The sequence below is a fragment of the Phlebotomus argentipes genome, unplaced genomic scaffold (genome assembly GCF_947086385.1).
Source record: "Phlebotomus argentipes unplaced genomic scaffold, Phlebotomus argentipes genome assembly contig_5, whole genome shotgun sequence".
NCBI lineage: Eukaryota > Metazoa > Arthropoda > Insecta > Diptera > Psychodidae > Phlebotomus > Phlebotomus argentipes.
Genome location: NW_026776165.1, coordinates 296217 through 309874, shown reverse-complemented (window position 1 = coordinate 309874; position 13658 = coordinate 296217). Strand labels below are relative to the sequence as shown.

Here is a 13658-nt window from a genome sequence, read left to right as displayed (position 1 = left end):
ATTTGCAACATCCTCTCATACTTACCGCCAAGATTAAAATAAACCTTCAAATTCATCCGTATTGTGCCAAACTCAACTGCAAGGAACTTCCCAAATAAGCGATATCTTCCCAACTTCGCCACTGCGACTCACAAACACCACAGCATTCTTAAAAACGTTGTTCTGTGCAAAAAAAAATGACCATGTAAAATGTTCTGGGAAATTTCTCCAAGAAACTTTTAGAGGAAACCTAATTTTCATAAGAATCATTAACCTCATCATGTGGTTGCAAGTGTCTCTCGGGCGAGAAGGTGTGCAAGAAGGAAAAGTTGAGGAGGAAAGGAAGCTCATTTTGGGTGGTTAGATGGCAAGAAGGTGACTTGTAAGTTAATGCTTCCTTTGCATGTTCTTTTCCACCAACTTTAAATGCTTGAAAATATTATCCCATGAATGGTGAAAATCATATAATTTTCACATGTTCATGACTTTTTTCCCTTTAATCTTTGAGCTTTTTCATCGAGACAGACGAGAGAGTGAGAGAGAGAGAGAGATCGTATAGTGAAAATGGTGGAGTTCTTCTGTGGGATTTTCCTCATGATTGGACATGGGTTTTGGTCCAGTTTGTGAGCACAAAAGGAGAAAACCGACGAAGCAATTATTTTAACAAGCTCATCCTGTTGACTTTGACGATGAAAACTTGTCTGGGACAAGTGAATTGGTGGACAATATTCAATGGCTTGAAGGGCATCATGACGAACAGTTGGAGGGAAATTGTATGGAGAAAGAGCTGCGAAGGAGAGCACAAATTATACTCATAGTGATGGTGTATTGAAGGAGGATAAAAGAGAAGGAAGAAATGCTTTAGCACAAGCATTTTCACATTGGAGAATCACTTGATGAGTTTCATGCCAAATTGCTGGAATATTCTAAATTCCCCACCCAGCAAAACATTGAGAAATTTCACCACGAAAACTTTTTTCCTCTCTCTCTCAACTCCTCCAAACTCTTGCAAAACACTCTTGCGTCAGCATTGAAGCTTTCGTGCGTCTAAGGAATTTTTGATGGAAAATGGAATGCAAAAAGACTCTCTGGATAGAAATTTTCAACTCTTCACTTTCCTCATTCAATGTGTGGATATTTTAAAAAAACAGATAAATAAATTAACAGCGCTCTCCCATTCCATCAGACGCCTTCACGAGCATTCGTGGTCGCGGTATCAGTTGTCATGAGTGTAGATGTAGGGAAATTCTTTGGTTGGACACTTAAACTTCACGGATGGCGACTCCCAAGAGACGGCTTTGTTCGTGATCGGCTCCATGATGTTGTTCCACAGGGAAGTGCCTGCCCATCTGCCAAAAAGAGGGGCGAAAGAAGTTATTTTAAATGTAATAAACTCTGTTATCCTTTTATAGTTATAACTCCGAATTGACTTTGCAAATCTATTTCCTACAACTTTCAATCCATTCAGTGGGCAAAGGAAAATACTCACGCGTGAGCTTTTTGACTCATGTGGAAGCAGTCGAACGCCAGGAGTGAGTAGTCGGTTTTGTCGTCCTTTGTCTTTATCTATTTGGCCGGAGGAGATAAAATGCAAATTGAATTGTGCAGAAATGCCACAGAGATAAAAATACACCAGCCACCATTGCGAGCGACTCACCGAGAGATTGAGACTAAATGGCTGATAGACAACGGCGAACTCCTGCAATCCCTTAAATTCATCATACTGGGCAACTTCGGCTTCGGCTTTAATAAACTCCTGCTGAATGTTGTGGAGTCTCCGCCGGAGTTGGTCTGTCTGATTGTACAATCTACCCTCCCAGCATGAGCACTCAATGTGATGCATGAGTCGACACTGTTCTGGCTTCGGCTTCAATCCCACAACTTTGTCCACTGATGGAACGGAAACAATATTCACAAATGTTCTGCAAGGCATTTACATAATGCATTTTACCATGTGGGACTATTTTAAATTACAATCTCGCCACTCAGACAACACTTTTACCTTGGCATGTTATCACGAATGTACCGCAGGGTCTTCAGCAGGCTCACCCTGTGCTTCCCCGGCAGCGATTCTGGATCGTCCCACGTGCACACGAACGAGCAAATGTCATTTCCACCTGGAAGTTGTCACAGAGACGCTGATTAGGCACTGATTGTGGTGGATTATTGGGAGAAATGTCTGCATTTGAACACTTCATGTACAGACCCATGCTGATGGTGAGCATTTTCCAGTGCTTCTTGAAGTTCACCCTCTTGTCTGATCTGATTCTCCGGATGAGGGTTCTGGCCATGTAGGGCAGATCCGCGGAAACGGCCCCAATTTCCGCCACGTTGAACTGCGATGCACGATGGAAAGGATAGGAGTCGCCGATGGAGTAGCCGAAGACGTTGGGATTGAAGGCGCGCAGGATGTTGGGCAGCGTGGTGGAGTTGCGCCAGTCCCACTGGCCACCGATGCACCACGCGAGGCCGCGATTCTCCATGAAGAGGTCCATGAAATTGGTGGACGTGGCGCCCGTGGCGGCCGTCAGTGAGTCCCCCATTGCGGCGATAATGTCAATGTCCCCTGCAACGAGTGGCCTCGGTCAGCAACTTCTTCTATCGCTACGAGCAAGGTTCCAAGGAGGACGAGGAGCATTGCAACACATATCATACATTCCTCCTGACATGCGACCATAAGCGGCCGACTTGCAGCTAAACTGCACCTGATTAGGAGTGTATGGCGTGGTGTAATTAAATTGGAGCTGGTCAAATTTGCGCAATTGCCAGTCGCAGAGCTGGTTCTTCATCTGCGCCACTTAAACCAGATGGTCGACAAGGTGGAAATTGGCTCTCCTGACATTAGAATGCTATTCGCACACAGCCAAGACACTCTTTCCGAAGACCATTTCGCAAAGCTGTGACATCGTTCTATCGGCCAATTAAATTGCGAAAGAAGTGAAATAATTTAAATTATATACTGCAACTTTAGGCCGATCTTTTTCTCAGAAGCATTTTTGCACTCAATTCGCGTGTTACCATTGAATATGTGTTATGCGGCGTGTTGCGCTCTTCGCAAGTTCACAGTGGGGAGTCGGTTTTAGAGAAATTGAACACGAAACGACAATCAACTAAAGCGCTGGAAGGATTTTGCAATTTCCGCGGAAATCGGTGGTGATTTCATTCAAAGACGCGTGACTAGACAGAGTTGCATCTCACCTGGCCTCAGCTTGTGAACACTCGTGGGTGGTTTCTCGCTGCGCCCAAAGCTGGTGTCGCAGGGAAATGTGTCCAGTGGCTGCTGAAGATACTTTCCGCTGTTCCGGAGGCCGGTCTGTCCCACGATGCGGAAGGTCATGTTGCGGAAAGAGTGAAAGAGTGGCCGAATGATGAGATTGTCGAGTGGCGACGAGCCGGTGATTATGCGGGCGCCGCCAATGGCGAAAGTCTGCACGAAAATTATGGCAAAGAAGACAACTTCGAGGGAGATCTTTGTCATTTTCATCCTCTGGCACATTTTAAACCTCACAAGTCACTTCCTTCATCTCACAGTTTCAGCCACATCACACTTAATTCCTCGGCGTGCTGAACTTTGTCATCACTGGAAGGCATTTTAAAGTTGAAGAGAGGGAAAGAGATAAGAGAAGGCGTTAGACAATGTCTGGCGGTTAAATGCTAATCTCAAGGGAACACCAATAAATCAGCGAAATTTCTTGTTGCATCGCCAAATGCACTGAAAGGTCACATAAAGACACCCGCCAAGCCTCTTCTTCCTCTCGCATTGCGGATATTTGTCGTCTTTCACGGTGGAAAAAAATCACACTGAATGGAGGGAAATTGGCTGTAAGAGTGCGAGAAAATGTCGAGAAAGTCTCCGAGCCTCCCTATTAGTGTATTGAAACGATTTTGACGTGATTATGCAATTGGATGCTATTTATTATGATAAAGAGGAACAACTTTGGGATGATTCACGATGTGGAAATTTCAATATTTTCCCACAATTATCCAGCAAGTGATCAATCTTCATACAGAGACAGTAAATCTTGAGATTTTCAGTGTCTGTCTCACTTAATCCGCTCATCAAGTTTCATTGATTCTATGAAAGATTGTGAGAAATTTAATTGGCATCACCATTAATTGTTTTATGCTGCTAACGAGAAAGTAGTTTTTTAGCAAACTTCAGAGGATAATAAGCAACAATATGGAGAGCAAATACTGACTTTAGGCTTTGGAATCTTATCCTTACTCTTCTGTCCGTGCTTTTCTTTACAATTTCAGTCATTTCCTGCATCTTTACTTCACTCTCATCAAAATATAGCAATATTTTGAGCCAGTTTTCAGGAAACTATCAACTCTTTTCACCAATTGCTCGCCTTCTAATCGCACAATCGCTTGGTATGCACCAAATGAACAAATCCAGCAATTAAATGACACAATTGACGGACTTTCGATCACGAAGCCGTAAAGGCAAAAATTCGGAGGCCCACTCATAACATTCTGGTGACTTTCTCGCTGACCAAAAATTGCTCTCCTTGACTCACAATTCCATTGTTTCTGAAGACTATCTTACTCGCGTGCGGAGAGACGCGTTTTCGCGCGAAATAAAACGGGGAGACACATTAAATGGGCATTGCGGCACTGCAAGTTGATCTTGCCGTGTGACCGTCATTCGGACTGATGCATTTGACGTGCGATTTGGACGATTAAGAGAACCGCCGAACACACACCGGACGGCTTTTACTTCCGACTCAACTTCCTACTCCGCGGCGGGATTCATTCATACGATGTGAGGAGAACTGGTTGAAATTGCAGCACACAATCTTACCACGAAAAATGCGTTTATATTGAAAATCTCTCTGCGCGCGCTGCAACTTAATCTTTCTCAGTTTGGGCCCCAAAGACAGACAATAATCCACTTTTTGCGCCTGCCTCCACATATGATCGTTGCCACACCGCACAGACTTCCCACTTTACAATCACATATTTTCAGCCACTTGTCAACAACGAAACACTGCGCTGAGATCTCTTAGGAATGTTGAATTTCTTTGGGGGAGAGAAAAAAAGCATTAAATTATCCGCGATTGAGGATTATTGAGAAATGCGCGCGCGCGCAATTCAAGTGGACAATTCGTGAGGAAGCCTCGTCAAAGCTCACGGAATGTACAAGACCGTCTGGGCATATAATTTGCGCAGTCTCTGTCGCTGAGGTCTCAATATATATTGGCTCACGAGGCGCTGTGTTGCATAAGATATCACCAAGTGGAGTGTTTAATATATGTTTGTCTCTCAACACAAAAATGCGAAGGTTCTGCACCGCACAAAAAGGAATCAACTTGACCACCGCAAAAACACAATAAAGTGCCAAAAATTGACACACATTCGTCAATAATAACTGCGTGAAATTAACAAGATATTCACCTTGATTTTGAAACTATCAATATCACGCACTGTTGTGGAAACTTTACGACGCTATTCTCGGACAAATGCTGCAGAACTCCCAACATCACGCCTCGAGATTCACGCAAAGACTGCGGAGAGTTGGTCGCCTGATCTCCATGGCTCGTGGTCAGGTTTCCCGTGCGAGAGTCAAGTGTCTCTCAGACCAAAAAGAATGCTTGTTTACAGTGTGACTCCAAGATCCTCTTATATCACCATCGCTGTGTGACTCAGAGTGGATGCTTCCGCTTGCAGATGCCTTCCCACCGTACTTTTGCCAAAACTTCGCCAACATCTTCGAGATTTGAGACGTTGGACGTAAATACGATGGGAAATTTGACACTTTATTACTCACTGTTTAAATGAAAGCGAAATCCAGACACTAAAAGGAATTAGTGATGAAATTGAAAAGTAAGAGGGAAAATGACTGAAGAGTACGCAAGAGGATGGAAAAACCCAATTTTTCCACACATATAAACTTCCTCTCGTGATTCTATATGGTTGAAAGGATAAGATTTCAAATTTTGAGAACATCCAAAACTTGGCTTTATTCAACTTTGTGCAGAAATAAGACTTCCTGCACTGACTTATGCTCTGAGTCAAAGGTTAAACATACATTTTAGGAGAACTGCGAAATTCCAACATCCGCTGAAAGTTCAGTGAATCACCCTTTGAGGCGAGAGGCAAGCATCATGTGGAAATTGGCGAGATCTCTTAACAGATTCTTGTACGAGTGGCTTCGAGTGCGGCTTCGCTGCGGTTTTGAGCGCTCATCTCGCCGGAGATCATCAATGGGAAGGGATTAAATGGTACATTGAAATAGACGCAACTGCAGACGAACACCTTCTCCATCCACTAGGCGGAATTATTCAAAGTGTTGCCAATGGAATTGTGACCGAAGACAAGATTTTGTGTCATGGTACTCAATTTGAAATTACATTTGAAATGCAAAGTACCATTTCTACACACGCTGAGAAACATTGGCATGAGGTAAAATCCTTCGGCGGATCCAGCAATTTCTTCTCCACGCGGTGTACATTTTCTCCAGCTGTTGTCACACTCTTGCACAGCATCGGAGCGACACTTTTTCCCTCGCGAGACACCTCAAGTAGATCATGCCAATCAAATTAAGTCATTTCACGCAAATTATGCAAGTTTTTCTATGCAAAAACCAAACCAATATTGTCACACTGCAAATCCGTTAAAAACACACAAAATTATGTGGGCAGAAAAAGCTTCATCATCAAAATATATATATCACGTCCCATTTAAAAACCGGACATCTTTCGTGAAGAAATTATGATGGAGTGTCTGCGGTGCTTTAATCGCATAAAATGACGAATCAATTAGGCGTTTTTTTTGTCATCTGGCAAGTCGAATATTCATGCTGAAGCACAAGAAATTCCAATCAGTAAAAAAGTGAAAGTGATATTGACTGGCAATGAACTATATCTCTGAGCTTTTTGTGGCCGTTCTGCGGGTGTCAGAGTTCTCTGTCGGCACTCGCGCGACAAAAAAAGAAGACCATTGATAATCGAAAGCCTTATGCAGCATCACATAATCAGCAGAAGAAGTATGTCAGAGATGTGAGAAAAAATGCTATAGAGTTGACTTAGATGAAATTTGAGACGCTATACGAATGCAATAAGATATTCTTTTCTTAATGTGCAATTGTCCCTACATTCCTCACTTAAACACCTTAACTTGAATTTAATCCTCATTAGTGCCATCTCGGACTAAGGCAAAGTTACAATCTACGAATGCAATGCAAACTTTTCCCTGAATACAATGAATTTTCTTCCCATCCCGTGACTCACAACATATGCGCCATTTCCCAATGAAACACCCATAAAACTACATTGAATATTGCAGAATCCTCTGGACTGAAAATGCCAGATCTCCATAAATGAGTTCTACGTGAACAAATGCAACATGTCTTGGCACTGTCGTAATGATTCTCGCATTAAGACGTGTCTCATGACCTGCGGAGACGCATTTCTTTGGGCGCTATTAAAATTTAATAAAAATTTCTCATCTCCAAGCGTGTTTTACCTGAAGAATCGTGCTGAAATGAGTGAGGCATTCCTCAGCCTCGTAAAATGTTGACCTATTGACTGTTTATGGATATTCAGTCACGAACATCGAGTCTTTTTCCACCCACTGTCGCTTCCTCATTTGTATTCGTCATCAATTTTGAGCCGTGAATATCGATGGACAATCATTTTCCTCTCACCTCGGGTGAAATGGAAAACACATTGTGAATTTATTTTTTTCTTTTTCGCCATTATACGTCTGCACCCATCCAAACAATTGCCATTCACAGCGAGAATGCACAAGAAGAGCGTTGGCAGAATTAAATAAACATCCACGCGCGTCTCGTGAATATTATGGAATTCAAGTGCCTAATGAAGACTTCAATTGCCTTATCAGCATTTTAAATTACACCTAAATAGATCTTCTGCATGTGTGCAAACACTGAATACTTGTCTCATGTTTGTTTCATCTGCCGAAAAAAAAATTGTTTACCCATTGTCTAAAGCGCCTTTTTGAGTTGGGGGAACATTGCAAATATTTCAAGAGAAAAATATTTGGTTGTCTCATTCTTTTACGATGCCGTTTTGTACGCACTCAGCAGAAATCCTCACGATTTTCGCCCCGCATTAGCGACATATCGATAAATTTTTATGCAATTCCTCATTATTAATTACCTTGTAATACTTTGCAAAGATAAGTTTTTGCATTTTTTTATCAGTTGCTCAAATTGCAACATGTAAACAATTTCCAAAAGCCCATAAATATGTGAAAATGAGCAACAATTCAAGGTGTTTTGGAACTCAATCGATATAAAATCCTATCGTGAATGTCTCAAAAAGTCACAATTTTGACCCTCGTGATTAATTTCCCTTCTTATGGTGTACTTCTTCTCTGTGCTTTAAGAGTGTTTCTCTTTGCAATTAACAGTGCTTTGTTGACTTTATTGTCTTCGCACCTCTTCATCATCGATTCCTCTGCCTATTTAATCTGCAATTTACCTCCAGACTTGCCTCCAGCGTCTTTTTGCTTTTAGCACGAAGAAGATATTTCATCAGAGAACTTAACGCAATTGTCCTTCGCCTTCCGTTGTTTATGACTGTATAGAGAGTTAATATTTATTGTCTCTGCGTGCGTCAAAATAAAAAGAAATAAATCCAGAACACCGAGGCTGCAGATAAATATGCCATAACGCCAGCAGTCAAGATCATCGCCAAAAAATCGTAGGGTGTGCTCTAGGCTAGAGCGGTGATTGACTCTAGCGCGTGCATATCACGTTGATCTTGTCGCCTTGCCTTGAAATAGACACTGAAAAGCGTTACGAAATCTTTCACTCTCGTTTTTTTTCTTCTTTACACCAGCAGCATAACTTAATTTTCTCCACACGCGCCGCCGGTGAAAATGTCTCTCTTCTGCTGCACTTGATCGGGACCTTGAGAAAGCCCAGATCAAGTTCCCACGCAATTCACTTCTCTGGCGCCTTTCACTTCGCCCAAAATGCTTCCTGGGGGAAAATTCGATGCACTCTCTATCGACTGCAGAAGCCCTTTAACTCACAATCTCACCATCAGTCTTGATCTTTGCGGTGCATTTTATAATTAAAAAAGACTGCAATGCGATGAATTGAAATACGTGGCGGGGAGAAGCTTTCTCAACCATCTTCTCAGCGACCGCCACAATGCAGGCAAAATAACTGTTGAGCGACAAATCGCTGAGATTGCGCGCTTTCCTCTCGAAAATCCTGACGTCACGCGCTAAGTGAAATGGTAAACCGCGGATGAATGGCCATCACGGAATTGCAGAAACTTCTCACCCACGCACAACTCTCTTTTCCTCCGCCACGAGACACTTTAGAGCTGTGCAACTGTGTAAAAGATCATCAAACAGACCAATTGTTAATGTGAGTTTACACACAATTTGGAGCTCTTCTGTGTCTCTTGTTAGCGAACTTGTGGTTGTTTTGTTCCACAGATCGTTTCGCTGCTCTTAGCTTGAAAATTATTAAGTAATCTGAAACTCTTTTTTTTTCTTTTTCACCACAATAAAATGGACTTTCTGAGGCACACCAAGAAATTTCGCCACACGAAGCAAAACGGGTTTAACGATCTTTAGATAAATTCAAGCCAGAAAAAATAGATGTAAAAACACATATATGTAGTTTATCAGGATATTTCGCATGGCAATTGCGATGACAAAGTGATGGATAAAAGTTGCGTAAGCGCTTGATCAGCAGAATAAAGAATATCCAGAGCGTAAGATATTCATGTTTTGTCACAAAAATTTATGAAAGCAGAAAAATTGTAATTCGTGTTGGATTGGGCAAAATTTTGTAATATGACTGGTTTGCATAATTTCTTTAAAGTGATAGTCAAACCACATGATGGAATGAACGAATGATGACCCCTTATCGAAACAACAAGAGAATGGCTCTCCACTTGATTTCTTTCATTTCAGTTTTTATTACAAATCTTAAGACTTCGATTTCAACAAAGGAAATAAATCAAGAACTGACAGAAGTGAGCAGTTTTCACGCCACATTGCTTGTAATTGGCAAACAGTAGAGCAAGACTGAAGGAGTTCGAGAAAGGATCTTATTTCACAGCCACGCCCCTTTAAATGCCCCGCCCAATTACTGATTATTTCTACTTGAAATCCTTCATTTGCCCATTTGTTACATGAGCTTCACCAAAGTTTCGTATTTCATTAAATTAAATCAACAATTGACTTGTTTTCTGAGTATGTCTGTTGAATAAAGTGAATAAAAATTTTTAGTATAATAAGCAAATTGCTATGGTAATTTCATTGACGGTGTTTTCTTTGCTAGCATTAATCTTCATTTCATACCTTCGTTGGCTACAGTATAAGCAGCTTATGAAACTACACACGTTAATGGGAATTGCATCCGAATTTATTGGCCAGGATGGCTCGATAGACTGAAAATCTTCATCAAATGAACGATGCGCGCGAGTTTTGTTATGTGAGTTCTTTTCATTTGCTAATGTTGATGAGATATTAAAACTGGATTCAAACTCGGAATGTATCGTGTGTGTAATTTCTCCAAGAAATGTCTTGTATCATGATCCTCTTTCTCTCCAGTTGACTCCGTTGGGGATTGCACAACCAAAGATCTGTACCCCAGATCGGATTCACTTTCAATTAGCTTCTCCCATGCGCCGCAAAGTGAAGACGATGCTGATGTATACGGAAAAGAGATTGATAATTGAGTCAAGAGCAAAAAAATAGACACACGGCAGGTGAGAGGAATTTTTGCTTGCTTTGGGAATCTCGTGCCCGTAAAAAAAAATGTGTGGTCAAAAAAGTGAAACAACTTGGGAGTGGAGACAGAATACGATCTTATTGTATGCTTCGGGCTGAATTAAATTCGTGTGGCAATTAAAAGTGAGCTGAAGATGGCCATTCATCACGACTATTTCACAGGTGATCTGCTCAACAATACAAGCAAGCCATATACAAGACATTACCATGAATTGTAGACAACGAAAAGTTTGTCAATCGTGATTTTGCCCACAATATCGCGTTCCTCCTCCACCCAAAAACCGCGCACTGTTCCACATTGAGCAGATGAAGCTGGAACACTGGCTAACGAGATTCCGTGTCCATAAATTCACCGATCGGAGAAAGTAAGAAAAAAAAAGAAGTCAGAATTATGAAACTCAGCATCAATCCTATATGATTCGCCACCTTCACCACATCGTCATCCATGGCAATCTCCCGCCAGGAGTGGCTGGCAAAAGACAAAGTGCACATCACGACCCTACAACTGGGGTTCGGTCAGCAACTCGCGATGGTCTCTGTTTGGCGCAATGGCTCTTTCTCCTCTCCATGCATTATATTTAACAGAAAGGCGTCCGGAAGCAAGGCTGGCGCACTCAATTGGAGGAAGTGTACGCGCCGCTTCAGCAATCAGAATTTCTAATCAAATGTTTGGGTGTGAAAGATGTGAGTTAGCCTTTAACACAGTCCTGAGGCGTTCCAGGCTACACACAACCATTTGGGGTAGTTTTTTTTTATTTTCTGTTGAAATTGTGGTCCTGATTTTCCAGCCTTAATGCGTAAAATGCGAAAAACTTTCATTTCTCAATCAATGACTCAGAATAGCGTGAAGACATGAAATATTAGCTTTATTTTCCTTTATCATGTAAAGTAAAATTCTGCACTAAAGAGCAAATTAATGAAGTGTACAATCATCTCACCAACTCAATGCTCTCTTGTCTGCGTGAATCCCTTCACTTGTGACCCCACCGAAAAATCTCTCATTTGGCACCCAAAATACCCAACGAGATCGCAGATGACGCGGTGTGGGCAATTCAGCGATGCCGAAAGTGCGTCTGGTGGGCAAGACAAATGTGATTGTGGTATATAAAGATGATGAGAGCTGGAGATGGTACCATAAGACCATTTTCAGTGACCAGGAATACTCGTCTCTCAGTGTGCATCCTCGAAAGTCGCGAGTTCAGTGAAAACGTACTCTGGTGGAATATATATAAAAAAAAAGGAATAGACAAACACACACAAAATATGAACAAATTCTGTGTGGTAAGTTTCATCCATGGTCAATATCGTTACAATTTTCGGGGGATGGACTAGCTGCGAGGATTTCCCGGTTTTGTGTGCGTGCTTAATGTGGATTACTTCATTTGCATTTGGATAACAATATTTTGTCAACCATGTGGGGGTGTTTATTTGTCCCCAGGAAGAAAATGAAATTTCACGCGTGCACTCAAAATGCAAATAATCATAATTCATATCGACTGCACTCTATGGGTCAAATAAATCAGTTTCAACATTGTGCACACCAGAGCTCACAATTGCGACAACTATTCCAACATAAATAATTGATTTACGGCTGTGTTATATGTTTACTCGCGACGGAATCCTCATTTCCATCATTTCGCACATTTCACGGGCACTTCCTGATTGTGCGAAACACAATACATATTCAGTGTGTGCGACCTTTTCGGAATCGATTATGTTCCAATCATAACGTCTCACGAGCATTTTCTCTCAGTGCACTCCACAATCTCTTCCGAGCAGCCACAATTCTTCCCACTTCCCCCAAAAGCCATTGCGAGCGCTCTTCTCTGACCTTTTCCGATGAAAGTGAAGATGCGAAAGCCACTCTCGAATTTCTCGATCATCGCCAATTCGAGGTCATGCGATGAAATGGAAGACAAGCGCGTCGTGATCAATAAAACACAGTCAAGTGTGTGGCCAAGCGATGCTGAAAAGAGACTAGTTTGCCAGAGTCATTATGGTAATTGGATGTTTTAGGAAGCGCGCGCGCGCGCCAAAGCGGCAACTTTCGCACATCTCCATAGGCGATCGACAATAAATTTTAGGGGATAGGAAGTGCGCTCGCTAAATTGGAGATTTCTCTTGCAGATTGGCGTGCTGGCGCTGGCAGCTGCCGTTCTCGCTGAGCCACCGTCCTTCCGTCGTCCATCGTCGTCGTACGGAGTGCCGTCTGCCAGCTACGCAGCGCCCTCTTCCAGCTACGCAGCGCCCTCTTCCAGCTACGCAGCGCCCTCTTCTAGCTACGGAGCCCCCTCTCTGTCCCTGGGACACAGCAGTGGAGGATTCGGACACAGCAGCGGAGGATTCGGACACAGCGGAGGATTCGGACACAGCGGAGGATTCGGACATAGTGGAGGATTTAGCAGTGGCGGCTTCGGTTACAGCAGCGGAGGACTCAGCCATGGTGGTGGTTATAGCCATGGGGGTGGCTACAGTCACGGGGGTGGCCTGCACTCTGGCTTCGGCGGCGGCTACCGCGCCGTGAGCCACGGCTACCAATCCAGCGAGGGCCAGCACGTTGACCCTCAGCTGCTGCACAAGGTGAAGCAGATCCTGCTGGACCAGGAGAACCAGGCTGAAGCCCACCACGGCGGCCACCACGGAGGTGCTCTCTTCACCCCATCCTCCAGCTACGGCGTGCCCTCCCACTCCTACGGCGCCCCCTCACCCGCCTACGGCGTTCCCCATCACCAGACACGCGTTGTGGGCATCGACCTCGGCCACGTGCGCCAGGGCGTGCAGGTCGCTCAGTACCACCAGGAGTCCCTGGGACACGTGAGCCACGACGCCGGCTATAGCTACCCATCCTCCGGATACTCCGCCCCGTCGTCCACCTACGGCGCCCCCGCCGCCTACGTGGCCGCACCCTCGTCGTCGTACGGCGTGCCACACCACTAAATAGCAGAAATCTTAGTCAC

General features: G+C 43.4%; 2 protein-coding genes across 3 annotated transcripts; one reads left to right on the top strand and one right to left on the bottom strand.

Moving 5' to 3' along the window:
• Positions 1-1093: 1093 nt before the first annotated feature.
• Positions 1094-5490, bottom strand: LOC132266109 (phospholipase B1, membrane-associated-like). 2 transcript variants are annotated; one of them, XM_059766949.1, is made up of 7 exons: positions 5377-5490; positions 3178-3559; positions 2186-2545; positions 1982-2096; positions 1637-1901; positions 1469-1545; positions 1094-1328 (listed from the first exon to the last, which is right to left on the bottom strand). In XM_059766949.1, exons 2-7 carry the CDS (start codon positions 3473-3475, stop codon positions 1196-1198), a joined length of 1248 nt encoding a protein of 415 aa, XP_059622932.1. In that variant the 5' UTR covers positions 3476-3559; positions 5377-5490; the 3' UTR covers positions 1094-1195. The 2 variants fall into 2 exon arrangements, with proteins under 2 accessions (XP_059622932.1, XP_059622931.1); XM_059766948.1 differs by lacking the exon at positions 5377-5490 and adding an exon at positions 4784-5100.
• On the top strand, positions 5442-13638 carry LOC132265742 (prisilkin-39-like). Its single transcript, XM_059766509.1, has 3 exons — positions 5442-5528; positions 5584-5712; positions 12829-13638. The coding sequence occupies exons 1-3, from the start codon at positions 5442-5444 to the stop codon at positions 13636-13638; spliced, it is 1026 nt and encodes a 341-aa protein (XP_059622492.1).
• Positions 13639-13658: the final 20 nt, after the last annotated feature.

Coding starts and splice junctions, on each gene's coding strand:
- LOC132266109 (XM_059766949.1), bottom strand. CDS start 3,475: ATGTGCCAGAGGATGAAAATGACAAAGATCTCCCTCGAAGTTGTCTTC. Junction 1,546..1,636: donor CATTTAGTCTCAATCTCTCG/GTGAGTCGCTCG, acceptor CCGGCCAAATAG/ATAAAGACAAAGGACGACAA. Junction 1,329..1,468: donor ATGAGTCAAAAAGCTCACGC/GTGAGTATTTTC, acceptor TCTTTTTGGCAG/ATGGGCAGGCACTTCCCTGT.
- LOC132265742 (XM_059766509.1), top strand. CDS start 5,442: ATGCTGCAGAACTCCCAACATCACGCCTCGAGATTCACGCAAAGACTG. Junction 5,529..5,583: donor TCTCCATGGCTCGTGGTCAG/GTTTCCCGTGCG, acceptor GCTTGTTTACAG/TGTGACTCCAAGATCCTCTT. Junction 5,713..12,828: donor CGAGATTTGAGACGTTGGAC/GTAAATACGATG, acceptor TTTCTCTTGCAG/ATTGGCGTGCTGGCGCTGGC.